Source organism: Myxine glutinosa, chromosome 1 (assembly GCF_964187855.1).
Source record: "Myxine glutinosa chromosome 1, kmMyxGlut1.1, whole genome shotgun sequence".
NCBI classification, from domain to species: domain Eukaryota; kingdom Metazoa; phylum Chordata; class Myxini; order Myxiniformes; family Myxinidae; genus Myxine; species Myxine glutinosa.
In genome coordinates this window covers 152,966,115-152,993,946 of record NC_136261.1, presented here as the reverse complement: position 1 = coordinate 152,993,946, position 27,832 = coordinate 152,966,115, and the positions used below count along the sequence as shown (strand labels likewise).

Below are 27,832 nucleotides of genomic sequence, written 5' to 3'. Positions count from 1 at the left end.
AAGATTCCGGATGTGAGGGGAGGTGGATACTGGGATACCGTCGATGTTGAGGGCAAAGTTATGGGTGGATTTTGTGAGCGTTTTTGGGCCAATGATGATTATTTCAGATTTATCACAGTTAAGCTTGAGGAAGTTGATTTGAAGCCAGGATTTTATTTCAGTGATGCAGTTTGTCAGGATAGAGTGGGTGTCGGTGGAGACGGACTTGGTGGAGATGAAAAGCTGGATGTCATCGGCGAAGCAGTGGAATTGGAGACCATGACGGCGGATTAAGTGACCGAGCGGGGACAGGTAAAGGATGAAGAGGAGGGGGCCAAGAACTGAACCTTGGGGGACACCTTGGGGGAGGGGAGCAGTGGGGGATTTGCAGTTATTGATGGAGATGAACTGGCATCTGTCAGAGAGGTATGATTTAATCCAAGAGAGGGCAGTGCCGGTGACGTTAAAGGTGGATTCAAGTCGGGTGAGGAGGATAGTGTGATCGATGGTGTCAAAGGCAGCGCTGAGGTCGAGGAGGACGAGAATGTTGAGGTTGCCAGCGTCAGAGGAGAGGAGAAGGTCGTTGGTGATTTTGAGGAGAGCAGTTTCAGTACTGTGGTTGGAGCGGAATCCGGATTGGAATGTTTCATACAAGTTATTGGCAGAGAGATGATGTTTGAGTTGAGTGGCTACAGCGCGTTCCAAAACTTTTGACAGAAAGGGTAGGTTGGAGATGGGTCTGAAGTTGTTTAGGGTGTCAGGGTTTAGACCAGGTTTTTTTAGAATGGGGGTAACAGCAGCAATTTTGAGGGAAGGTGGGACGATGCCTGTAGACAGGGAGGAGTTTATTGTTGCAATGATAAGTGGAGAGAGAGCAGGGAGGGAGGCTTTGACAAAGCTGGAGGGGATGGGGTCAAGAGTGCAGGTGGCAGTTTTCATTCCTATGAGGAGTTCAGAGAGGTCAGTAGGAGAGATTGGGGAGAACCGAGACAGGGGATGGCAGGACAAGGGGGGGCAGGTGGTTGGAGGGGGAGCGGGTGCGGCGGTGGTCAAGCTGTTGTAGATGTTGTCAATTTTGCGTTGGAAGAAAGAGAGGAAGGAGATGCAGTTGTCTACTGTGAATGACTGGGTGGTGGTGTTCAGGGGGCGGAGGAGTTTGTTTATTGTCGAGAAGAGTGCTTTTGGGTTTCCGGAGCCAGAGTGGATAATTTGAGAGTAGTAGGCAGAGCGGGCGCGGGAGAGGGCATCTTTGTAGTGTTGTATGTGGTCCTTGTAGGCTTGGGAGTGAACTGTGAGACCCGTTTTATTGCGGAGTCTTTCAAGTTGGCGAGCACGAGTTTTCATCAGGTGGAGTTCAGGGGTAAACCAGGGAGCAGAATGGGTGAAAGAAACTGTTTTGGTTTTTACAGGCGCAAGCTGGTCAAGGCAGGAGGAGAGAGTGTGGTTGTAGTAGTCAGTGAGGTCGGAAGGGGTGTGGAGGTCAATGAAGGGAGAAGTGGACATTTTTTCAGAGAGGGTGGATGAGAATGAGGTAGGTGAAAGAGCGTTTAGCTTACGGAAGTTGATTGTGCGATAATGCCTTGGTGTTGGGGCGGGGATGTTGATGGTCAGAGTGATGGCTAAGTGGTCAGAGAGGGTGAGGTCGGAGCCATAGAGATGGTGCAAATTTAATCCAGTGGAGCAGACAAGGTCCAAAATGTGACCACGGATATGGGTAGGAAAGTCGACATGTTGAGTGAGGTTAAAGCAGGTGAGTAAATCAGTGAAGTCAGTGGTTATTGTGGAGTCAGTGGAGTCCATGTGGATATTGAAATCACCAAGGAGGAGGATTGAGGGGGAGAGGGAACATAGCTGGGTCAGAAAGTAGGAGAAGTCAGACAGGAATGATGGGTGTGGTTTGGGAGGGCGGTAGACGACAGCCATGACTGACTGCGTGTGACCAGAGAGTTTTAAAGCCAGGTGTTCAAATGATGGAGCAGATGAGATGGAGATGAGGTTGGTCTTGATGTCTTGACGGTGGATAACGGTAATTCCACCACCTCGGCCCTCCGAGCGTGGTTTATTGACGTAGGAATATCCATTGGGTGTGGTGAGGTTGAGTGTGTAGTAGTCCAGAGGTTGTTGCCAGGTTTCGGTGAGACAGAGAAAGTCCAGTTTGTTATCCAGGATGTATTCGTTCAGGATGAGGCATTTATTGTTGAGGGACCGGGTGTTGAACAGGGTGAGCTTGATGTTGTTTTGAACAGCAGGGATGAATTCAGGTGATTTAGCCAGGGTTCGTAGGCAAGAGGTGCGATCGTGTGGGTTGCTGTGACCAGGTGCGCTGGGACGAAGAGTGAGAGTGCGCTGAGCCGACCAGAGGACGGGGATGGAGTGACCTGATTGCAAATAAACAAACTTGCGACCGGAGCCACGGTGAATGTACCTGGGTCGTCGGAGGAGTCCATTTGATTTGATGGCAGAGATGCATGATGGGGTGGAGCGGGTATTGAGCAGAAGAAGCCTTGCGGCGGAGTACTTCAGAGCCATGCCAGGCAGGGGCGAAGGGACGAGTACGAGGCCAAGGTCGAGGAGGCAAAGCGGCAAACGCAGCGGCAAACGCAGCGGCAAACGACTGCAGCCGCTAATCAAGACCACAGCGGCAAACAAGGCCACAAGGCCACCGGCAAACAAGGCCACGGCCACAATCAACGGGAGCGGGCCTTTCGAATTCCGTATTCCGTACCATCAAAAGCAGATTCCGTTATCCAGCCGGAGAACACGCGGCACGTGCGGGTGTGAAAAGGCAGGACAGGTGTGAGATGTCAGGTCAGAAAGGTAGAAGCAGACCCTGTACATCCATCCAGTCGGAGAAGCGGCGAATATGCAACGCCAGCGTCCTCTCGCAACCGAACCCGGAATCTCGCAACCGAACTAATGATTGAGAATGCATGACTGCATAAAATAGCAATTGCTTTGACTGACGATGCTATTTGCAATCCTCCTACAATGAATGAATGAATGAATGATCGTTTTAAGGCCATTTTTCCCCGCTAAAGCGGGGGTTGGCTTTGCGGGCCTCATGACAATCATGGTTCCCTGTTTGAGGCAATGTTTTTATGGCCAGATGCCCTTCCTGACGCCAACCCTTGGTCACGCTCTTACGATGCGTAGGGATACGGTGTACCTATTCTAAACCGGGGTACACACCGTGATCATTCATCCCAGCAAGCTGGTACTCAATTTGCCGACCTCAGAAGGATGACAGGCTGAGTCAACCCCCCTGGCGTTAATTCAGCGATCGACCGGGATTCGAACCCAGGATCCTAGGATCCCAAGCCAGTACCCTAACCGCTAAGCCAACACCAGGCTTACACCAGGCTACAATGAACAGACAAAATCTTCCATTGCCAATTATTTAAACTATCAATTTACCAACATTGGCAGGTTTATATTGAAATAAAAAGGTAATATATGAAACCCCAAAAAAGGCTTGTCCGATCAAGCATTGCTGTAACTATAGAAGCTAAAGTTCTATGATGACGGTTCTTTTTACAGCATTAAAAAACTTAGAAAAAGCTTATGTTCAAAGGGGATTAGTCCATGGTGGTCTAAATAAGTTTGGGGATAAATTGCGTCATTGTGGTGCATTATAAGAAACTTTTATTTTTTGTACGTTCACACTGACACAAATATGCTTTTTACAACCAGAGATTTACAAAGGGAAGACATGCCTGCTTGCACAGAAATTACTGTCAAATTCATGAAGTTGTATTTAGATTAATGAACAGGATTAAATAATTAAATTGATATGTGGGAAAATGCAGGCCCAGACCAGGAATCAAACCCAGGTCCTCTGGAAAACCGTGCCAGTGCTCTGCCATCTGAGCTATCTGGGCGACCCTGACTGAGCATGCAAATTTTCCCACACATATGATTGCCACTCTCGTACCGTCATTGCTTCCGGGGCACTCGCTGCCAACCATAGGAGCTCCTGTAATTTTCCCACATACATCAATTAAAAGTTGTATTTGCTGCTTATTGACCTCTCTGATGCTGGGGAAAACCCTCTCTTTCTTTTTGCAGACTCCACGTTGTATCATACAGTATCATATCCCTCTGTTTATCTGGAAATAAGACTTTGGTCTGATTTTTGGAACATCTATTACTAAAAAGGGCCCGTGCATGCATGCGATCGTCTGTCCATCCGTGTGTCACGCTTTATTTGAAAAGGGTTCCTGCTGTTGTAGAATAATAATAATAATAATAATAATTACACAGTTGGAAAGCTAATATAATCGATTTGCTTGGAACAACAATTTAAAACTTGTTTTAAATTTGCTTTCATGTGATTTGCTTAAAACCATTTTAAAGCAGGAACCCTTTGGAATAAAATGTGTCAGACAGGGAAGGAGCACACAAACAGCAGCAGCAACAGACGACAACAACAACAACAACAACAACAACTTCAACAACACCATTTTACAAAAGATCCTTTTTGCATGTTTCACTTTTTTGTATACGTTGTTGAGGCTCGTATAAAAGCTAACGCACAGAACTTATAACAAAGGGAGCAGGAGACAAAAGAGGGTGAGAGAAGGAAGCACAACAACAGTGGAGAATAGGGACAGCAGGAGATTTGTGGAAGAGAGAGAGAGAGAGAGGGCTGGGGTGGGTTACACAGAATAAACAAGATGGACACTGCAGGGACTTTCAGGAAAGAAAAAAAACAAAAAAAAAACGTTTAGTAAAAAAGTTTAGGAAAGAAAATAGGGGATCTAAAAGAGGTGGGTTTGGGTAGATTAACAGGGATAGAAAATATCATGGTTTTTGGATGGGGGAGATTATAAGATGGTGGTAAACAGCTTCACTTCATTTTACAATCTCTGAGACTCACAGACAGACATGTAGTACGTTTGTGAAGTGAAAGATGCTGTTTTTTATTAAACCTGTCAGTGAAGCAATGGGTCTTGTATGCTAATGCCCTTCAATCCTGGAAAATCTCAGTCTCACCATATAGGTCTATGATCAAACAAACCCACATTTCTATTTCCTTGGTAAGCTACTGGAAGAGGTTGTCTCTTGAACTTCTCGGCCTCACCGCCAATCATGAACTCTCTTGGGACAACCACATAGCAAAGCTCGTGACCAAATTCAGCCATAGACTGGGAATTTTCTGTCGATCCAAGGAAAATCAATTTTTCAGCTTGCAAGGCCTTTGTCAATAGCTGAATGGATCAATGCTCTCTGCTACAGGCTGGCACCTTAGCAATTATTGATTCTGATAGCTCTTATTGATTCTGTGGAATCTAATGCCCTCAGAATTATTGGAATCTCCCACGATGAGACCGAAGCACATCAGTCAGGTTGGTGGTCTGTCTATTTTCTACTGTCTATACACTATTCCAATATTGCTACTTCCACTCTCTCAGTCCAACCCTCCCCTGCACGTGTTCTTCCAGTAACCCCCTTCTGGTTAAACTTAGAAAATCGAGGATGACTGCACACCTTGACTCTTATTCTTTAAAAACTCTTCCCAACATTAAAAGATGATTTTTAAAACGCTGAGAATTGCACAAATATCTCACCTTCTGAACAAGCTCCTTTGTGTGCATCAGGATCTGAAAGACAAGCAAAATGTGAACAAAGCAGCACAATTCGATTTCAACAAATACCATGGCAACACACCATTTATTTACCCTATCTTGAGACATGTACCCCTTTTTCACAGTTTTAATAGCAGCCATTAAAATTATGCTGATTTTCTATAGAACCAAAAGTAGTTTTAGTACTAAAATCATTATTGGGGAAGAGTGGTGCACAATAATATATCATGGAGTATGGTCTTGAGGTCGTGCCAACTTTGGAACTCGTCTTGCAATGGCTGGCAATTCACTCGCCGTCCTCAACGAACTTTTACACCGAACGAATGTGTGACTGCCAAGTTGACTCCACCCTTTCGCCAGATAACTCTCCCCCCTCGCTATTTTACACTGATTGTGCGCCATTGGTTTTCCCATGGCTGCTTGAGCCCACGACATGCCCACCTCTATCAGCAGTTTTGAGGTGGCGTCCGTGGCTTTACACGTCCCGGGACGTACTTCTGGCGGTCACTGGGCCCCCCTTACACAAATTCAAAAGGAATAAACTGCAGATAAAGACGAGAAAATACTATTTGACATGAATGTGTCAATGGATATGGCTCAGCCCATGTTAGATGTCACTCACTGTTGTGTTTGATCCAAATTAAAGGTCACGTGAAAATTAAAAGTTACATGACAGAATACAAGACAAAAAAGAGAGAAAAGAGAGATAATTGGAAGAGACAACATCAAAAGCTTCCAACTTGAGTTAGGGTTTGCAAAAGTATTTTCAACGGGCACATGACCTTTGACCTTTGGAACCCAAAATTGAATTAATTAATCTTTGTGTGAAAGTCTAAACTTCTAAAAAAAATTTAACACACAGCTTTGAATTCTTTTTTTTATTTATGAGAATCTCGCTTTATTAACCTCAAAAAAATTAAACAAAAAATCGAAAGAGAAATGTCAGAATCCATGTTACTCGTGCCGAAGCCAAAATGCTCATGGCGTTTCCAAGCTGGAAGGGCTAAGTACAGCAGTTGCTTGAACCATGCCAGTTGTCCACGACCACTAGTGGTTGCTGCGAGCCTTCCACCGATGTCCTTAATGATGCAGGACGTTGATTGGCTATACACCACTGTTGCTTTGATGGCGATAGGCTCAAATATGTAAGACCGACTGAGGCCGGCGTATTTTTGGTGGCCGCCGGAAATAGCTGTGTTGTAGATGTGAGATTCGGCAAACGTGTCGGCACTGGTGCAGTCCCAAGTTAGGCTTTCCAATTATTGTAAGAAATAATGCTCAAGCCTTCAGGGCATATACTTTCACCATTATCTAAAACAAGGGGTTCCAAGACAGAGGGTACTCCTTCCCTGTGAATGGCACGGTTGACCACATCATTCAGGGCAGTGCGTCTATGTGAACGACCAGCCCCAAAACGGTACGTCCATAATCGCCGAGCATACCCATCATTCAACCTCATTGACACTTGTGACGCTGACAGAGCGCCACTCCAACTCACAGGGCAACAGCAACCCTCAGGGACTGTGGATCAAGCTGGGTTCCCATAGAGGGAACAGGGATTGTATGGAGCCATGTCCCGTTCTCCTTGGTCGCTGCGGTCAAAAGATGGGCTCTGGCGACTTGATCCTGCCTCAACATCCCAAACTTTTTGGCCGAGTCGAGACAGCCCTTCAGGTTCACAGGCACTGACCGACACAAACCAAGCTCCATGTTGACACAGCTCCTGTCAATTCCCTCGTTTACTGACAACCTCGTTTTCAACTAAGGGGCTGACAACCAGCAATGAGGAGATGAAACCAATGAGGGTGATGTCAATAGCCTTCCTGAAACCCAGACCACCCTGTGTAACTGGAAGCATGGCTTGCATACAAGCAGCATCATTGAAAGCGATGCTGGACATTTTGCTGACGGTTTCACAAAAGGTGCTGTCAAAAGCTCCTAGCTGTGTACTATTCAGGTAGGAGGGGGATGCACACAAGATATACAGGAGCTTGGGCAGGGCGAAGCAGTTTTTGAGCAAAACAAATTGTGTGCGTTGATTAGCTCCAGGCGGCATGTCATTCAAATCAAATTGTCGTGTTTCTCGGTGATGGCTTTGGGAGATGGCATTGAAGAGATTGGAGCACCAAGTAGGGTGCAGTCGTCGGTCGGGATAATCTTAATATCGGGGAGGACTGCCTTAAATATGGCCTCGATAAGTTGCCAGTCGTCCAGCGATGCATGGTTAAGGATGGTTAGCTCACACTTGCTGGTGGGCCATTGATCTCAAGTCCAATGTCGATCAGTTGAGCAATGATATTCTGGAGGTGGGCCAGCATTTTTGTGGGCTCATCACCAAACGATGCGTCATCGAGGTACCATATGTAAAGCTCAGACTGAATCCCCACCCTCTCCCCTCCCCCTCCCTCAGCTATGGAGTCGATTCCCAGGGAGAAAAGGCCGGCCTGAAAGGGTTGCCCTGTTGGATGCCCGTTGCTGAATGAATGGCCTCGTCACCGAAGAACAGGACTGAAGGCTGAGCGTATGTCTGCAAGATGAGTGGGTAGATGCTGAGGGTGCACCTTCATGCTTCAGACAATAAAATATCACGCCTCAAGCAGTTGAACACGTTACACATGTCAATCTTGAGGAAAACGAGATTTGGAGGTGTATTTGTCAGGTAGTGTCTGGCAGTGTGATCAGCCGCTTCACACCCACCTTTGGTCGAATAGCCCAACTGGATGGGGCGTAGCTCAGCCCCAAGTTCATCAGAAAAAGATCAGACCCCGGCTTTGGTAGCGAGTCAGCAAAATGTATTGCCCACAGCAATTGTGCGAACAACGCCATCTTTCTTGGTTAAAGCAAATAAGTTCGCACCGAAAAAAATAGGATGCACGGCTTCCAAAAACTCCCCCCGCAGGACCATGTTAATGAACAGGATGAGATAAGAGAGCAGGCGAGCCTCCACTTTGGCAGCTTCCTCGCCCAGAAGAGCTTTAAGGTGGCCTGGTCTGAGCCCACGCAGCTGACCCGCATGGAAATAGATTGACCGAGGTCCAGACGGAATGCTCCGAGAGAACCAACATAGCGAAAAATTCACCGTCGAGCGCAGCCGGAAGTTTAAGGTCTTCCGGGGCAGCCAGATGTTTGGCTTTAAGTGCATTAGCTATTTTGGCTGATTGTGGAGCATGCCCCTCGCAGGCCGTTAACTTTCTGATGGCCCCCTTGATGTCCATGTAGGGTGAATTTGGCCTTCACCCTTTTGTTAATGTTTGCGTGTCATCAACTTTGTGGAGCTTAATGGTGGAATTGCTTGAAAGAGCGATTGGAAGAAGTGGCAAACCGTCCAAATCCAAAACAAAAAACGAGGATGTGATGCCAGGCCAACGGGGGCATGGTCCTCAAGGGCATCGCAGAGAAGTTTTCGAAGTGCGTCAGCGACAGGAATACGAGCAACCTTAGGTACTTTTCAGAGTACCCTGAAATTGTCACAACATCACGGCACATAGATGGAAATGTCCATTGGTTGGGCATGGGTAGCCAGGGGTTTGGGTGGGTCTGTGTAATCCCACGGCAAACAGGGCATGACTACTTGGTCAAAAGCACAACCACCTGACGCTCAGAGAAATAGTCACAAGATTAGTGGTAGCAGGGGTTGCGTGACAGACAGTGGATAGAATGCTTCCATGTGTTGACGAGTTTGCATTTGGGGCATGGGGAGTAAAAAAAAAAAAAAAAACACCTTTAGAGGCCATTTTTCCCCGCAAGCGGGGGTTGGCCTTTTTTCGGGAACTGTGGTTGTTGTTGTTTTTCGGTCCCCTTTTTGAAGCAATGTTTTACGGCCGGATGCCCTTCCTGACGCCAACCCTTTTTGCCGCGTATTGACCGAAATAACCATGCTGTGAAATGAGGGGTTAGTTGATGCAGTGTCATTTCCTAAGGTGACGCCAAAGGAACTAGCAGGACTGCACACCACTCCAACGGATCTAAAACCGCTGTCGAAACCGTCACCGGCCACTCTGCCAGAGGCCACCAAAACAATGTTCTATTGGCCACCAACAAGGGCAGCATCAGAGGCCGCCGGACACGCGTTGTGATCGTTGTCGATGCCAGCCACATCGCCAAAGGCCACCGGATGCCTGCCGTAGTCGTTATCGGCACCAGCCACACTGCCGGTGGCCACCGAATGCCTGTCGTTGTTGTCGCCGATGCCGGCCCCTCCACCAGTGGCTGCTGAACACCGGACACGGCTAAGTTTCATGTTGGGCTCTGTGCCATATGGCCTTGTAGCTGCTGGTTGCAGGGCACAAGGTTGTGACGGTTGTGACAATTAAGGGTTGCAGGGCACAACCTCAGGAGCACCACCAAGGATTGATTTTTCCCGAGCAACAAATACGTGGCTGTGATTTCATCGTACTCAACATTGGCGAGAATTGTGAATTTCTCATGTGAAAATTGTGAATTGTGTCTATACTTGTGCCAAGTTTGTTTCAAATCTCTTCAGTGTTTCATAAGTTATTGGGGTAACAAAAACAAACAAACAAACCAAAAACGGAAGGACAACCCAAAAACACAATGCTTCTGGCCTTTGGCTGCAGAGATATAAAAAAGTAACAGATGTGAGGACCATTCAAAGGCCATAATGATTTGAAGGTTGGAGCCAAAATTATAATAAAATCCTTCGTTGAAAAAAAAAAAAAAACCAAAACAGTAACCAAAACACAAACAATTAACCTCAATGTCACTTTGACCTTTTTTTTTCTTACCTCTCGACCTTTATGGGTAATAAGAGCTGCGAGGGGTTTAGCATAGAAACGTGAAAATGAAAAACCCAAGCAGCCATACATGCTATTTGCTGTCAGCTTGAGCGCTTTCTGGCGAATGTCGTACTGGGGGAGAAAGGGGAGGTGGAGAGAGAGGAAATACAATTACAAAGCCAAATTTCTTTTCAGACGATTTATTATTCGCCACCAAACCATCATTGTAGCAGTAGGATCATGTATTGACTTATAATAACTGTAAACCTGCCAGCCGGCTTTCTCAAAATCAAACTAGAGAGGTTCCAGGGAACCTGAACTCAACTGGTCTATATCAAGATGGTTAGAATATGCATAATAGAACCACAAACTATATAGTTTATATGTGCTAAAAATATATGACAAAAATTGATTTGGTCGCCCTGCCGCGCCCATTTTTGGGCGTGCAACGCCCAAATACAATCCCAAACTAGTTTATGTCTTAAAGATGCTGCATAACAAGTTTCATCAAATTTAATCAATATTTGTGAATTTTAGAGCATTCATTCATTCATTCATTCATTTGTGACTTTTAGAGCGTAGACGTCGAATTGTTTACAGACGACAGACAGACAGACAGACAGACAGACGGACGACAGACACTGGGTGTCGACAAAAACTCAGCTGGACATAGTCCAGTTGAGTTAATAATAATCACTCCAAACTATGCATTCACAATCTTTCTACCCATGATGCCATTGCTATTGTCTTATGCCATTGTCTTATTGACACTCCTGTACAGATGCAAATCTTGGACAGCATATCGTCATCATATCAAACGCCTTGATCAGTTCCATATGTGATGCTTTCGCGAGATTCTTGGCATCACTTGGCGAGACAGAATACCTAACACCCCAATCCGAGAACACTGTTGCATCCAAGGAAATGAATATTTCCTGATGCATGCCCAGCTTCACTGGTCAGGACACCTCACATGCATGGAAGTCCATCAATCCCAAGAGCGCTTTTCTATGAACCACCTTTATCGGCCATTTTTCCCCGCAGAGCGGGGGTTGGCCTTTTTCGGGCACAGTGGTCCCCTTTTTGAAGCAATGTTTTATGGCCGGATGCCCTTCCTGCTGCCAACCCTGTTCGTCGCCTCTTACGACACACAGGGAATTACCAGTGAACTGGTACTCAATTTGCCGACCTCGGAAGGATGACAGGCTGAGTCAACCCCCCTGGCGTTAATTCAGCGATCGACCGGGATTCAAACCCAGGATCCTAGGATCCCAAGCCGGCACCCTAACCGCTAAGCCAACACCAGGCTCTATGGACAACTTAAATTTGGTAAAGTCACGTGGTGGACAAAGAAAGTGCTATAAGGACGTCCTTCAGTCTACGATCAAGTATTGTGCCATCCCAGTTGTCACCTGGCAACATCAGCCCACAAATAGGTCAGCTTGGCATAACATTTTCCGCAAAGGCAAACTAGCTATCGAGAGACAGTCTAGGCAAGAAATGAAAACCTGCCAACATTCATCCCCGCAAGAACCGGTCTATATCTGTAATGTTTGTGGTAGACGCTGTGGGTCCCGCATTGGACTATACAGCCATCGCACGATGCACAATGCTTGGTGAGCAGGCCAACGAAGGGAAGAGTTTCATCGAAAGCGACGACTCACACCATCATCATCATGCACTCCCTATACATTTTCCCTTCATTGTAAAACGACCAATGTGACAGTTAAAAGGATTTTGAGCCAATTGGTGTCACGGGCTTAGTGAAGATTGGCCTCAGCGATAGACAGCGGCCTGTTAACTTATGCACCGCCCAAATAACTATTGGTGAAGATAACGAGGTAACTTGATTCAATTTTGGTGAAGATATGAATCTGGATCCAGATCAGAGAGTTTTAAAAGTGATTCTTTCAAAAAGTGATTTTAAATTTCACCTCCTCAACCTTGGCCTCGTGCTCGCCTCTCCGCTCCTGCCTGGCATGGCTCTGCGGTACACCGCCGCAAGGCTCCTTCTGCTCAATACCCGCTCCACCCCATCATGCATCTCTGCCATCAAATCAAATGGACTCCTCCAACGACCCAGGTACATTCACCGTGGCTCCGGTCGTAAGTTTGTATATGTACAATCAGGTCACTCCATCCCCGTCCTCTGGTCGGCTCAGCACACTCCCACTCATCGTCCCAGTGCACCTGGTCACGGCAACGCACAAAATCGCATCTCCTGCCTGCGAACCCTGGCTAAATCACCTGAATTCATCCCCGCTGTTCAAAACAACATCAAGCTCACCCTGTTCAACACCCGGTCCCTCAACAACAAATGCCTCATCCTCAACGACTACATCCTGGATAACAAACTGGACTTTCTCTGTCTCACCGAAACCTGGCAACAACCACTGGACTACTACACGCTCAACCTCACCACACCCAATGGATATTCCTACGTCAATAAACCACGCTCGGAGGGCCGAGGTGGTGGAATTGCCGTTATCCACCGTCAAGACATCAGGACCAGCCTCATCCCCATCGCCTCATCCTCATCCTTTGAACACCTGGCTTTTAAACTCTCTGGTCGCACGCAGTCAGTCATGGCTGTCGTCTACCGCCCTCCCAAACCACACCCATTATTCCTGTCTGACTTCTCCTACTTTCTGACCCAGCTATGTTCCCTCTCCCCCTCAATCCTCCTCCTTGGTGATTTCAATATCCACATGGACTCCACTGACTCCACAATAACCACTGACTTCACCGATTTACTCACCTGCTTTAACCTCACTCAACATGTCAACTTTCCTACGCATATCCGTGGTCACATTTTGGACCTTGTCTGCTCCACTGGATTAATTTTGCACCATCTCTCTGGCTCCGACCTCACCCTCTCTGACCACTTAGCCATCACTATGACCATCAACATCCCCACCCCAACACCAAGACATTATCGCACTATCAACTTCCGTAAGCTAAACGCTCTTTCACCTACCTCATTCTCATCCACCCTCTCTGAAAAAATGTCCACTTCTCCCTTCATTGACCTCCACACCCCTTCCGACCTCACTGACTACTACAACCACACTCTCTCCTCCTGCCTTGACCAGCTTGCGCCTGTAAAAACCAAAACAGTTTCTTTCACCCATTCTGCTCCCTGGTTTACCCCTGAACTCCGCCTGATGAAAACTCGTGCTCGCCAACTTGAAAGACTCCGCAATAAAACAGGTCTCACAGTTCACTCCCAAGCCTACAAGGACCACCTACAACACTACAAAGATGCCCTCTCCCACGCCCGCTCCGCCTACTACTCTCAAATTATCCACTCTGGCTCCGGAAACCCAAAAGCACTCTTCTCGACAATAAACAAACTCCTCCGCCCCCTGGACACCACCACCCAGTCATTCACAGTAGACAACTGCATCTCCTTCCTTTCTTTCTTCCAACGCAAAATTGACAACATCCACAACAGCTTGACCACCGCCGCACCCGCTCCCCCTCCAACCACCTGCCCCCCCTTATCCTGCCTTCCCCTGTCTCAATTCTCCCCGGTCTCCCCTACTGACCTCTCTGAACTCCTCATAGGAATGAAAACTGCCACCTGCACTCTTGACCCCATCCCCTCCAGCTTTGTCAAGGCCTCCCTCCCTGCTCTCTCTCCACTTATCATTGCAACAATAAACTCCTCCCTGTCTACAGGCATCGTCCCACCATCCCTCAAAATTGCTGCTGTTACCCCCATTCTAAAAAAACCTGGTCTAAACCCTGACACCCTAAATAACTTCAGACCCATCTCCAACCTACCCTTTCTGTCGAAAGTTTTGGAACGCGCTGTAGCCACTCAACTCAAACATCACCTCTCTGCCAATAACCTGTATGAAACATTCCAATCCGGATTCCACTCCAACCACAGTACTGAAACTGCTCTCCTCAAAATCACCAACGACCTTCTCCTCTCCTCTGACGCTGGCAACCTCAACATTCTCGTCCTCCTCGACCTCAGCGCTGCCTTTGACACCATCGATCACACTATCCTCCTCACCCGACTTGAATCCACCTTTAACGTTACCGGCACTGCCCTCTCTTGGATTAAATCATACCTCTCTGACAGATGCCAGTTCATCTCCATCAATAACTGCAAATCCCCCACTGCTCCCCTCCCCCAAGGTGTCCCCCAAGGTTCAGTTCTTGGCCCCCTCCTCTTCATCCTTTACCTGTCCCCCCTCGGTCACTTAATCCGCCGTCATGGTCTCCAATTCCACTGCTTCGCCGATGACATCCAGCTTTTCATCTCCACCAAGTCCGTCTCCACCGACACCCACTCTATCCTGACAAACTGCATCTCTGAAATAAAATCCTGGCTTCAAATCAACTTCCTCAAACTTAACTGTGATAAATCTGAAATAATCATCATTGGCCCAAAAACGCTCACAAAATCCACCCATATCTTTGCCCTCAACATCGACGGTATCCCAGTATCCACCTCCCCTCTAATCCGAAATCTTGGCGTCATCTTTGACCAAACCCTCTCCTTCAACAAATACACTAAACAGATCACAAAGACAGCCTTCTTTCACCTGAAAAACATCGCCCGTCTCCGCTCATCCCTCTCCTCCACGGCTGCAGAAACCCTCATCCACGCCTTCATCACCTCCCGTCTGGACTACTGCAATAGCCTCCTCTATGGTTCACCCTCAACAATCACCAATAAACTCCAATACATTCAGAACTCCGCTGCCCGTCTACTCACCCATTCCCGGACCCGTAACCACATCACCCCCGTCCTTTACAAGCTTCACTGGCTCCCCATCTCCCAGAGAATCCAGTACAAAATCCTCCTCTTGACCTACAAAGCCCTCCATAACCTGGCCCCATCCTACCTGGCTGACCTCCTCTCCAGACACACTCCCACCCGCAACCTCCGCTCTGCTGGTACCAACCTCCTGACCCCCCCCCCCCCCATCCGGACCAAATTCAGATCCTGGGGGGACAGGGCCTTCTCCATCGCTGCTCCCACCCTCTGGAACTCACTACCTCACACCATCAGAGACTCCTCCTCACTCACCACATTCAAAACATCACTCAAGACCCACCTGTTCAGCACTGCATTCAACATTCAACCCACAGCATTTAACCCCTGACTATCACTTCTCCTTCTCCCTCCTTTTGCTTTAAATATTTCCCTATTGATTTTTGTCTTTTTGCAATTGTTGTTTCCATGTTTTGTTATGCATTATGTTTTGCACTCTGTCAAAGCGCCTTTGGGCTTCATGAAAAGCGCTATACAAAATAAATGAATTATTATTATTATTATTCTTCACCATTGAGTGATGAGTGATAGAGCCAAAAACAATATGTGGCATGGCGTTTCAAAAAGCTGTGGACAGATTATGACAAAATTAGGTGGATGAGTTGGGTCACTGGGTCAGTGACAAGAACAAGCCAATACTGGGAGGGCGCAGGACTGTGCACGCACGCACACACACACACACACCCCCCCCCCCCCCCCCCCCAACATTTGCGGTTCAAAAAATGTGACCTGCTTCTATATTCGCAGCCCTGTGCTTAGGCCTTAGGGTATTCAACGAATATCGTGGGCATAAAAACCATCCACCACCTAACGCGTGCATGGAAGTTCTAAAAACATCTTCCCGCCAGCCGCACATAAACCCAAAGCGGCTATAACCAACCATCCCCCACCGGCCGCACACATAACACAGTTATAAAACAAACTTCCACGAGCCCTGCAAAAACCATTTCCCACAGCCACGCACATGAAACAGAAGAGGAAGATGCAGTATTCTGTATTATCTTACTGAGATAGACGTTAAGTTTAAATTACATATTTTAAACATCCTGGCATCATAATCCTTGTGTTTGAATATCATTTTATTTTTGATCCAAAATAAAGTAAATTTTTTACTTACCGTACCAAGAACCAGCCTTGCTGATCGGTGCAAGATTTACACTATGGGAATACTAGCAGAAGTACTGCCGGGCTGGTACATTGCCGGGCATTGTACCGGGTACAAGTACATTGCCGGGCGGGGGAGGGGAGGGGGGAGGGGGAAGGGGAGGGGAGGGGGAAGGGGAGGGGAAGGGAACGGGGGGGAGGGGAGGAGAGGGGGGGAGGGGAGAAGAGGGGGGAGGGAGAAGAGGGGGGGAGGGGAGAAGAGGGGGGAGGGGAGGGAGGAGAGGGTGGGAGGGGGGAGGGGGAGGGGGGAGGGGAAGGGGAGGGGTGAGGGGGGAGGGGAGAGGGAAGGTGGAGGGGGGAGGAAGGGGGGAGGGGGAGGGGAGGGGAAGGGGGAAGGGGGAGGGGGAGGGGGAAAGGGGGAAGGGGGGAGGGGGAGGGGAAAGGGGGGAGGGGGAGGGGGAGGAGGAAAGGGGGAGGGGGAGGGGGAAGGGATAGGGGGAGGGGAAAAAGGGAGGGGGAGGGTGAGGGGAGAAGGGGAGGAGGTAGGGTGGAGGGGGAAGGGGAGGGAAGGGGAGGACCAGTCAACAATGACGTTGCAGTTCTCATGGTCGGAGAGCAGCACAACAATCGCGACATCGTCCTGCATCTTCGCAACAGCACGAAGCGGATTTTGGAGACTCACCGATCCTGTGACGCCCTCCAGTACCGGCGTTGCCGGGCGGGGGAAGGGAGACCCGTACATTACACACATTACAACATTACACACACACAAACTGTGTTTTATCTTCAATGGTCTGGCGGCGGGAATGGAACATCACGTGATCGCTCTGAGCGAATCAGCGCGCTGCTCTGCCACCAGGTCAGATTCCGTGTATAATATTCCTCGCTGAAATGCGCTGAGGGAAATATGAATAAAAAATATGGATCTCGTCAAATATTTTTAGGTAGGCCATGTCCTTCCCAGGCTCAATGGCCATGTCTGTGCCAAATATCAAGTACGTGAGCCACTCCGTTTAGGAGTCTATCGGTAACATTACACACACACAAACTGTGTTTTATATAATATAGATAGATGGCTGATCAGCAAGGCCAGCCCCAGCCCTTGCTTTGCCCCACCCATGCAGCCTCCCAGATTTGGCTTATCCTCACACCCTCACAGCTTCCCCTCACCTCACCCCCTTTCCTTGCTCCTTTCCACATTCCTGCACCCAGCCAGGAACTCCACCTTCCCTGTACCGAACAGTGTGGACGTCAAACATCCGAGGCCTCTGCTCCAACCTGACAGATCTTTCGATCCAGGCCATTGCCGGTACACCAAACATCTATTTAACAGAATCATTCTTCCCAAAGGACATCACTAACTCCTCAGTGTCTCTCCCTGGCTATGGTCTCCTCTGGTTTGGTCGACCTAATCCCCATCCTGGAGGCAGGGTCACACTGCGCATCAGGAACTCCATTTCTCTATCTGTGTAATGCCATTATACCTCTCAAGCCCTATGAGTATCTCTGGCTGCAACTTCCCTCTGCTCCCACCTCTTGTTTGTCCGTTCTTTGCAGCGAACTGTCTTTTGCACCTGAGAAGTTGGTGAAGTTTCTGGTAACCATAGACTCTGATTCTGCATCTTGACCGGAGGGCATCAGCTTACGTGTTCGAAAAACCAGCTCTGCTGCACTTGCACTTCCTCTCTCTGCACTTTTCACCCTATAATTTGCCCTCAGTCACATTTCATCTGCTTGAACGTCAGCAAACCTTATTGCATTACATAAAAAGGTGCAAAACAGAACCCCTTAACTACAGATTATGACCAGACCTTACTTCCAAGAATCACCAAAGTCATGGAATGCATCATCACAGGTGACATAAAATCATTTATTTTTCTCCAACGACCTCATCTCAGAAAATCAATTTGGATTCAGACCTGGTCACTCTACATTGGGCATGCTGCTTCCACTTGTCCAGCAATGGATGGAGGCACTCATTGTCAGACAGGAAATTAGAGCCGTCTCCCTTGACATATCACGTGCCTTCGATACGGTCTGGCACCCCGCTCTGCTCACCAAACTCTCCTCCTAAGGTATCCGTAGAAATCTCCACGCATGGCTTGCGGACTTCCTCTCTGGTCTTAGTCAACGTGTCACCCTGAATGGATTTCTCTCATCTCCCCTTCCTGTTCAAGCTGGAGTTCGCCAAGGCAGTGTTCTGGGCCCTGTGCTTTTTCTGGTCTTCATCAGTGATCTCTCCGACTCTCTGGAAAATCCTCTCTATCTCTTTGCTGATGACTCCACTCTCTGCCGCTCCATACATCATTCATCAGATTGGCAGTCTGCAGCCTTCTCACTCTCTGCAGACCTGGACAAAATCACAGACTGGTCAAACAAGTGGAACATGTCTTTCAATCCTGACAAATCTCACACTCTTACGATGTCTCTCCGAAAAGACCAACTGGACAACCCTCCCATCTACTTTCTGAACAATCCTCTCCAAGAAGTTCTGTCACTCAAGCTTTTGGGTCTCACTATCTGCCATGATCTTTCTTGGGAAAACCACATTTCCAAGCTGGCCTCCAAAGCCAGTCGCCGACTGGGCATCCTCCGTCGTGCGAAGTCCTTCCTTGGCACACCTGAGCTCCTCACCACATACAAGGCTTTCATCCGCAGCTCAATGGAACACTGTTCTCCCCTCTGGGCTGGTGCTCCTGCCTCACACCTCGCTCGGCTTCACGCTGTTGAAACGAAAGCTTTCAGAATCATTTGAATCTCCCGCGATGAGGCTAACTCCGAGGGCCTTTCACTCACTCACCACAGGCAGGTTGGTGGACTTTGTCTGCTACCGACTCCTCTCCAGCCTAGCTCCCCCAGCTCTGTCCCCCAAATATTCCTACAGGCCATACAAGATCTGCCAGCAACCCTCTTATGGTGAAACTGCCAAAATCAAGACTCTCTGCTCACCGTCACTCTTTCATTCCTCTTTTCTCCCACCACTGGAACAAGCTCCCTCACTCTCTTCAATCCCACTCCTCCCTCCAGGTCTTTAAAACAGCTGTTCACCACCATCTCTCATCTTCCCCCATCCAAAACCTTGATCTCTTCTACCCCCGTTAATTCACCCCAGATCCACTTTTTTTTTAAAATACCGACTTCTTTCCTGGAAGTCCGAGCAGTGTCCATGTGTTTTATACCTCCCACCCCTCCCCTTCCCATGCCCCCACACCCTCCCAAGCCCTCTCCCTCCCACAGATCTCCCGATGTCCCTGTTCTCTACTGTTGTACTTGTGTGCTTCCCTCTCTCCCCATCTTGTCTCCCGCTCCCTTTGTCATATGTTTTATGTGTCAGTATATTTTTATGGGATTTAATGTTGGCTCTCACACGAGCCTCGATCTTGTATACCAAAAATAAAATAAAAATAAAATAAAATAAAGGCCTTCATTCACATATTGATGGAATATTGGTCTCCACTCTGGGCTGGCAACCCAGCCTCACATACTGCTCAGCTTGACGCCGTGGAAACCAAGGCCTTGGAGATTATCGGAATCTCCTGCAATGAAGCCGAGTCTAAGGGCCTATCAATTTGCAATTGCCAACAGGTCGGTGGTCTTGGTCTTCTTCCACCTCCTTCTTTCTGGCCTTACTCCCCCTGTCCTCTGTGCTTCACCCACCCTCACTACCCCCCCAGGTATCTGCAGGGAGCATGCAGTCCACCAGCAGCTACCTTCTGGGGAAACTCCCAAAATCCAGAATCACTGCTCACCTTACCTCAACTCATTTGTTCCGCTTTTTTTTTCCATCTGTGGAACCAACTTCCACATTCTCTTTAATCTCATTCTTCCCTCCCGGTCTTCAAGACAGCTGTTCAACACCATCTCAGATCATTCTCCATCCAAAACCATGATTTTTTCTCCCCTCGTTAAACTATCCTCCCCACCCCCCTACATTTCCAGTTTTTCCTTCTCGAGTTTCCTCCTGTATCTATTTTGTCACCCCCTGCAACCTCGCATACCCCTCATTCTCAACCGCATCCTTCTTAGTCTGCCTGCGTCTATTTTGTCCCTCGGCCCTGTTATTGACGTCACCCTCTCTTTCTGTTCCTTTTGTTCTGTTGCATCCTGATGCATTATTTAGCTGTATTAGCTGTTCCACAAGCCTCGACTTTGTAAACAAAAACAAAAAGGCCATAATGTATTTCAGAAAGTGAGACAAGCTTTTATGAGGGAATTTTTCAGATCCATCTTTAAAAACGAGATGAATTCTGGTTAAATGTGGCTCGTAGTGCCTTTTTGAATAATTTTTAAACATTCGTGGTCAAAGGTGAAAAGATTATGGAAATGTGGCATTGACCACGCCACGAAATCTCATTATTGTTTGGGAGACATGTGTGATTGGTTGTGGTAGACTGAAAAGATGAGACTGCAATGAGAGCGTTACCTGCATGCGGACATCTGCATCAAGGTCATGTTGCTTCATCAGCTGCTTTACTTGGCGTCTTCGTTCAACCAGTTTGCGTATCTCCGTTGGGAGCACCCCTTTAGGCACATCTGATGATGGCAATGCTGGAATGCCCTCAGAATCAGCCTCACCCTGCCAGAACAAACACATCAATATGTTTTTCCCAATTTAAATTCACATTATTTCGGCCACAAGCAAAACTAAGTGACATTTGATTTTCTGCAGCAACATGAGAAAATTTGTTTCAAATGATTAAGATTAATGGAATTCATTTCAATGGATTAAATAACCATTAAGTATTTAAACCAAAATATGTCAAAAATAACTGACTCAAAATAGAACGCAAAGCTAGTTTTTTCGAATGCTTGTGTCGGTCTGCGTCAGAGGACAGTTGAAACAGGGATGAAATAAACAGAATGTTGATTGAGGGAAAAAGAAGCTGAACTTGGAGCATTAACCCGTTGTCTGATCAAAAGGAGGAGACAGAATATGAGTATACTGTATATCAAAAATGGGTGGGAGTGAGTCGGTACAGTATACAACAACAACAACAACAACAGGCATTTTAAGGCCATTTTCCCTGCAAGAGCGGGGGTTAGCCTTGCGGTCCCCATGACAATCTTCTCCATTTTGCCCTATTTTCTGCATCTCCCCTTGTTAACCCCCTTGCACGCATTTCTTCTTCGACCATCTTTAGCCAAGTCTTTCTCGGTCTTCCCCGTCCTCTACTTCCTTCTACATTCATTTCCATCACTCTTCTCAACCAGTCACTTTCATCCTTCCTCAACACATGACCAAACCATCTCAAACTGTTTCTCTTCACAGCATCCATCACAGGCTCTATTCCCATCATCTTTCACAATTCATCATTTGTCTTCCTCTCTCTCAACGATACTCCACACATCCACCGAACCATTCGCATTTCCAGCCTTTCCATCCTTCGTTGCTGCTCTACGTTCATTACCCATGTCTCGCTCCCATAAATCATAACACTTCTCACACATGCAGCATACACCTTTCCCTTCAGCTTCAACGACACTCCCCTCCTCGTCAGCACGCCAAAATGTTCACCAAAATGAGGAAACTATATAGTCAGCATTGAGGAACACAGCCATAGAAAGGCGATAGACAGAGTATGTGTGTGCCAAATACCTCCTGTATTTCATTCTGCATTTCTCTCTGTTTCTCCATAACGCCAAAGTCAATCTTCCTTGAAGGTAAAAGTTTGTAAACGATTCTTTCCTTTTCCTTTAAAAGTATTTTAAACATTTTAAAATGTTCCACTCACACCATCTCCCTGTCAGGAATTCACCACGTGTTCTTCACCACAATCTATCACACTTCTTATTTTTCTTCAGAAAGATTATTTCCATTTCTTTCTGCTGTTCCTTTTGTTCTATAGCATCCTCATCTGTTGTACACCGCTCCTTTCCTATGCCATCTCCAGGTGCTGCATAACGTCATTTCCGGGCACCGAAGGGGGCTCGGCAATGACGCACGCTGAAAGGGAGTACCCAGTTTTCACTCTGGTTGTTGTACACCGCACCTTTCCGATGCCATCTCCAGGCGCTGCATAACGTCATTGCCGGGCACCGAATGGGGCTTGGCAGTGACGCACGCTGAAAGGGAGTACTGAGTTTTCACTCTGGTTGTTTGTTTTCTTGTTTGCTTTCTTGTTTGTTTGTCCGGGCGACATCTCAGCCATCCTTTGAGCTCGGAAGCTGAAATTTCGGCACAATAGTGAGAAAGTCCTTTGTCAAAAACGTTATTTTTTGTTTTTTGATTAATCATTTAATTTATGAGTTATTTAATTGTTAGCGATTAATTAAGTACTTGCACATTTCCTTTCTCTTCTGGCCATTATCTCAGGCACCTTTTGAGTTCGGAAGATGATATTTGGACATGCCAATGACAGTGATTTGGGTGTAAAATATATTTTTGATTTATTGATTAATCAATTAATCAATTAATCGATTAATTATTTAATTATTTGATGAATGACTTAATTAATTATTTTTTTTTAATTTACAGATTCGGATGAAATGGTGGTGGTTTATGTATTCCATGAGCCAATTGATTAACGAGTTAATTTTTTTATGATTATTATTTCTTTATTTTCATTATTAATCATTTATTTATTTTCTTTCTCATCTGGGCAATATCTCAGACACCTTTTGAGCTAGGGAGCTGATATTTGGACATGACAATGACCAAGTGATTTGGCTGTAAAGGGTATTTTTGATTTATTGATTAATTAATTAATCGATTAATTATTTATTGATTAATCAATTAATTATTTAATTTTTTATTAATGACTTATTTAATTAAATTCCTAAAAGATACATCTTCGGATGAAGCACTAGTGGTTTAGTTATGCTATTAGCCAATTGATAAAGAACATATTTTATGATAATCTTTTATTGATTTTAATTATGTGATTAATCGATCAATTATTGTGCACCTCTCCCTCCCAATGCACTCTCTGTAAGCTGCACTGCGGTATTGCTGGGCACCGGAGGTGCCCCGGCAATGCCGCGCTGTAGGATATTTAATTATTTGGCATGGGGGCGGTGTACTTTGAATGTATCTGTACTTGTTCTGTGTTCTAGCTCTTCCATGAGCTTGACTATGTATACAAAAAAAATAAAAATCTATCGACGGAGGATTAGCTGCGGGGTCTGGACTGATAATGCCCACGGTTTGAATGTGGACCATGGTCCACCTTCTGAGGACCCGGGGTATCAGTGAATGAAAAGCTCTCGTCAATCCTGAATCTTCAGAATTGTGAGCATCAATTTCGATTTTGAAGACAAGGTTTTGTCCTTTAAGTGTTTATTTAACTGAGCCGACAACACAGAGACAAGATTTTATAACCATCTGAGAAAGAAAATGAAAAAGGATCTCATTCACAATGATATACCTACCATCCCATGAACTTTTGAGTCGAGAATATCATCCACATGGACATTCAGCTGTTCATACATTTTGACAGAGTTGCTACCACACCTGTACTCTCATCCAGACACGTACCTCAACCTCAAGACCCATTATCAATGTTAACGCCATGCACCCCTACAAATACCATCTATGGAATCACATGCACTCTCTCTTTACGAGATGCTTTATCTGAGATGAGGAAAGGCTGGTCGATTGCTTCTGTGAGAATCTGATCGATGTACAACCCAACAGCACAGATCTCTCAAAGCAGGTTGCTCAACACTTCGATATTTCCAAACATTCATTCAGTCACAGGGCAGTGTCTGATATTTTTTCACCATTTCAGCACCATGGACAGTCAAAAGAAAAACCTACCAATGCCTAATCTTTAGAATCTGCATGATAGCCCCCCAAGGGATTAACAAGTACTTTCCATTCACTGAAACATCCCATCTTTACAAATTTTTAATATTCTTCATGCTCTCATATATCTTTTCATCTAACTTATCTCTCCTTCTCTTTAAGACTTCCCTTTTCTTCATTCGGTTCTCGCTCCTTTTTAGTTATTCAATCATCTATTGTCGCTGTTCTCTACCCTTATTCCTTCCAAAAATGAGGCCTTCCCATCCAACGTTCACCCTGATTCCTTATGTAGCTCTGATGCATGGACCTCTGGCTCACTCCCACCCTACATCAACCTTTGCCCCTATCCCTTCTCCCTCTTTTGCTCAGAAGAAGGGTAAATGGCCAAATATCAGCTTCTCGATTACTGGTGGTAGCATAAATCAATCAATGTTCTGTTTATTACATTTAAAGATCTATGACTTGCTATTTTTCCACACTGAAACAACTGTATAAATCCCTGTACGTTTTAAAAATCCATTCACACTGAAATATTTAAAGTGGGAGACAGACACGATTTAAAAAACTTTTGAACTGCAAACATCCCACCCCTTAGGCTCAGCTCTGGAAAAGCAATCATTCCCTCTTCCTAATCATATTCAAGACTTTGCAGTTTTATAAATTGATACTTTAGATATTTAAATGTTGCCATATGTTACCTGTGTCTTGGCAGTTGAACCTGAAGCCGAACCTCGATCAACTGTAGAGAAGCAGATGTTGTATTCTTGGATGATCGAGGGGTACAGACTATTAAAATCCAAAAGGAGGATGAATGTGTCGTAAAATCCTGGTGGGCAGCAAGAGAAGAGTAAATACACAATAACATCCAAAAAAATGATTCAATGAAAGGAAACTTTTTTTCAACTAACATGCTATGGAGCATGGAATGAAGGTATTGGAAAGGGTGTTGGAGAGGAGGATAAGGAAGAAAGTGAAGATCGACGAAATGCAGTTTGGATTTATGCCAGGAAGAGGAACGACAGATGCGCTTTTCATTGTGAGGCAGTTGCAGGAGAAGTACATGGAGAAGAGGAAGAAGTTGTTTTTTGGGTTTGTTGATCTGGAGAAAGCATTCGATAGGGTTCCACGCAAAGTATTGACATGGGCATTGAGGAAGTTAGGAGTGGAGGAATGGTTGATCAGAGTAGTGATGGCAATGTACAAAAGAGCGCGCACAGCTGTAAGGACGAAGGACGGGAACAGTGGTGAGTTTGAGGTGAAGGTGGGAGTGCATCAGGGGTCGGTACTAAGTCCACTACTATTTGTAGCTGTGATGGAGGTGCTGGCTCAGAACGTAAAGGAGGGTTTACCGTGGGAGTTGTTGTATGCAGATGATCTGGTGTTGATTGCGGAAAGTATGGATGGACTGAAGGAAAAGATGAACAAGTGGAAGGAATGTATGGAGACAAAAGGTCTGAAGGTGAATATCGGAAAGACGAAGGTGATGGCAAGTGGTAAAGCATGTGGTCAGGTGGAAAGAACTGGGAAGTGGCCGTGTGCTGTGTGCAGGAAGGGTGTCGGAGTGAACTCCATTCAATGTACAATGTGCGCTGAGTGATTTCATCAAAAATGTAGTGGTCTGAGAGGGTCATTTACCAGTGTGGCAGCTACATTCAAATGTAAGGTGTGCACAGAGGGAGCTGCAGATGGAAGAAATGTTGAGTTGGATCTTGGAGACGGCGTGAAGCTGGAAGGTGTGAAAACATTTTGCTACCTCGGAGACATGCTGAATGGAGAAGGTGGATCAGACTCGGCAACGGTTGCTCGAGTGAGATGTGCATGGAAGAAGTTTCGGGAACTGAGTGGCGTGGTGATGAGGAGGAGAGTGTCGCTGAACCTGAAGGGAAAGGTGTATGCTGCATGTGTGAGAAGTGTTATGATTTATGGGAGTGAGACATGGGTAATGAACGTAGAACAGCAACGAAGGCTGGAAATGGTGGAAATGCGAATGGTTCGGTGGATGTGTGGAGTATCGTTGAGAGAGAGGAAGACAAATGATGAATTGCGAAAGATGATGGGAATAGAGCCTGTGATGGATGCTGTGAAGAGAAACAGGTTGCGATGGTTTGGTCATGTGTTGAGGAAGGATGAAAGTGACTGGTTGAAAAGAGTGATGGAAATGAATGTAGAAGGAAGTAGAGGACGGGGAAGACCGAGAAAGACTTGGCTAAAGATGGTCGAAGAAGAAATGTGGGCAAGGGGGTTAACAAGGGGAGATGCAGAAAATAGGGCAAAATGGAGAACATTGTCATGGGGACCGCAAGGCTAACCCCCGCTCTTGCAGGGAAAATGGCCTTAAAATGCATGTTGTGTTGTTGTATGCTATGTTGGTGTTGGCCTGGTGTTGGCTTAGCGGTCAGGGTGCCGGCTTGGGATCCTAGGATCCTGGGTTCGAATCCCGGTCGATCGCTGAATTAACGCCAGGGGGGTTGACTCAGCCTGTCATCCTTCTGAGGTCGGCAAATTGAGTACCAGCTTGCTGGGATGAATGATCCCGGTGTGTACCCCGGTTTAGAATAGGTACACCGTATCCCTGCGCATCGTAAGAGCGTGACCAAGGGTTGGCGTCAGGAAGGGCATCCGGCCATAAAAACATTGCCTCAAACAGGGAACCATGATTGTCATGGGGCCTGCAAGGCCAACCCCCGCTCTAGCGGGGAAAATGGCCTTAAAACGATCATTCAATCATTCATTCATATGCTATGACTGTGGATCTGATGCCCAGAAAATTAAGCTGTCAAATATATGGCGTCAGTGCTCCGCAAATAGTACAGCTTTCGAGTCTTTCCAGTTCCTTTTTGTCATCCGCCAAGTTAAGAGACGGGAGACATTGAAATGAGCTCCATCCAACCGACCGACCGACCACCTGTCCATGTACTTTTGTGTATGCGATATTTCAAAAACCATTGAACATTTAGCTTTCATATTGCACAGATCTATTCCTCATGACATTATCTCAACCTGATTAGATGACAGCTGTGATAGGATAAATTATGTTGCCATGGCAATCCTCTCTATAACTTCACTTGCATGCGCGATATTTCGAAACCGTTCAATATTTAACTTTCATATTACACAGATATATTATTCATACCACCCAAAAGGCAGGGGACCTACAGTATCAGCTCCTTGTTAGCATAGCTTTTGTCATATTTCGGTTTAACTTTCTATTTTAACTTAAAAGTTTCACCTGTGCCTTAGTGTTCCATACAATGATAGTGCAAACTGGCTCATATCCTTGCAATCAATCTGTACTCCACCATGGTGAACATTTCTTTCTCAATATAATCAGCATTACCATCCGCACATTTCTGCCAACGTTCAAGTAGTTTTGTGATGCCATCACAACAGAACTGTGCGTCCTTGCTGACAGAATAAACACTTCACAGTGGCCTTGACATCATCTTCGGAAAAAGAAAAGTTCTCCACGATGGTGTTCCTTTAAGTTTGGGGAAGAGATGAAAATTTTATGGAGCAAAGAGTCGGGGCTGGTGATAATTTGTAGCGGTACTCAATTGACCATCACTTACTTTCAGGACTGTAATGGTGCACCCATATCTCATCTCCAGTCATCTCATGTCCAGTCAGTCATTACATAGTAAGGGAAACATATGAAAATCTGTTAACTAAATTGTTACCAAAAAATTTCTTCACCAATATGTTTGTAAAGGTGTGTAATAACATGTGTTAAAATGTTGAAGGTCAACTCCCGTGGGAAACCCAGAAAAAAAGCTGTTGAATTCGGGCACCGAAAAATTATTTTCGAGAATTTTTATTTTTTTAAATCGGCCCTTAACTAACTTATGAGGGGTCAAATAAGGGTTTTTCATGATTCTGAGTTGATTGTTAACAT

The 27,832-nt window shown here is 46.2% G+C and overlaps 1 protein-coding gene across 1 annotated transcript in view; it reads right to left on the bottom strand.

Annotated features, from left to right (window-relative positions):
• POLA1 (DNA polymerase alpha 1, catalytic subunit) overlaps nt 1–27,832 on the bottom strand; it is a 202,875-nt gene that overhangs the window by 67,349 nt on the left and 107,694 nt on the right. The window contains exons 24-27 of the mRNA XM_068120315.2: nt 24,639–24,766; nt 20,620–20,772; nt 10,310–10,432; nt 5,547–5,579 (exon numbers count right to left, since the gene is read on the bottom strand). Of these exons, the coding sequence (XP_067976416.1) occupies nt 5,547–5,579; nt 10,310–10,432; nt 20,620–20,772; nt 24,639–24,766 (437 nt within the window). The remainder of the gene's footprint in view (nt 1–5,546; nt 5,580–10,309; nt 10,433–20,619; nt 20,773–24,638; nt 24,767–27,832) is intronic.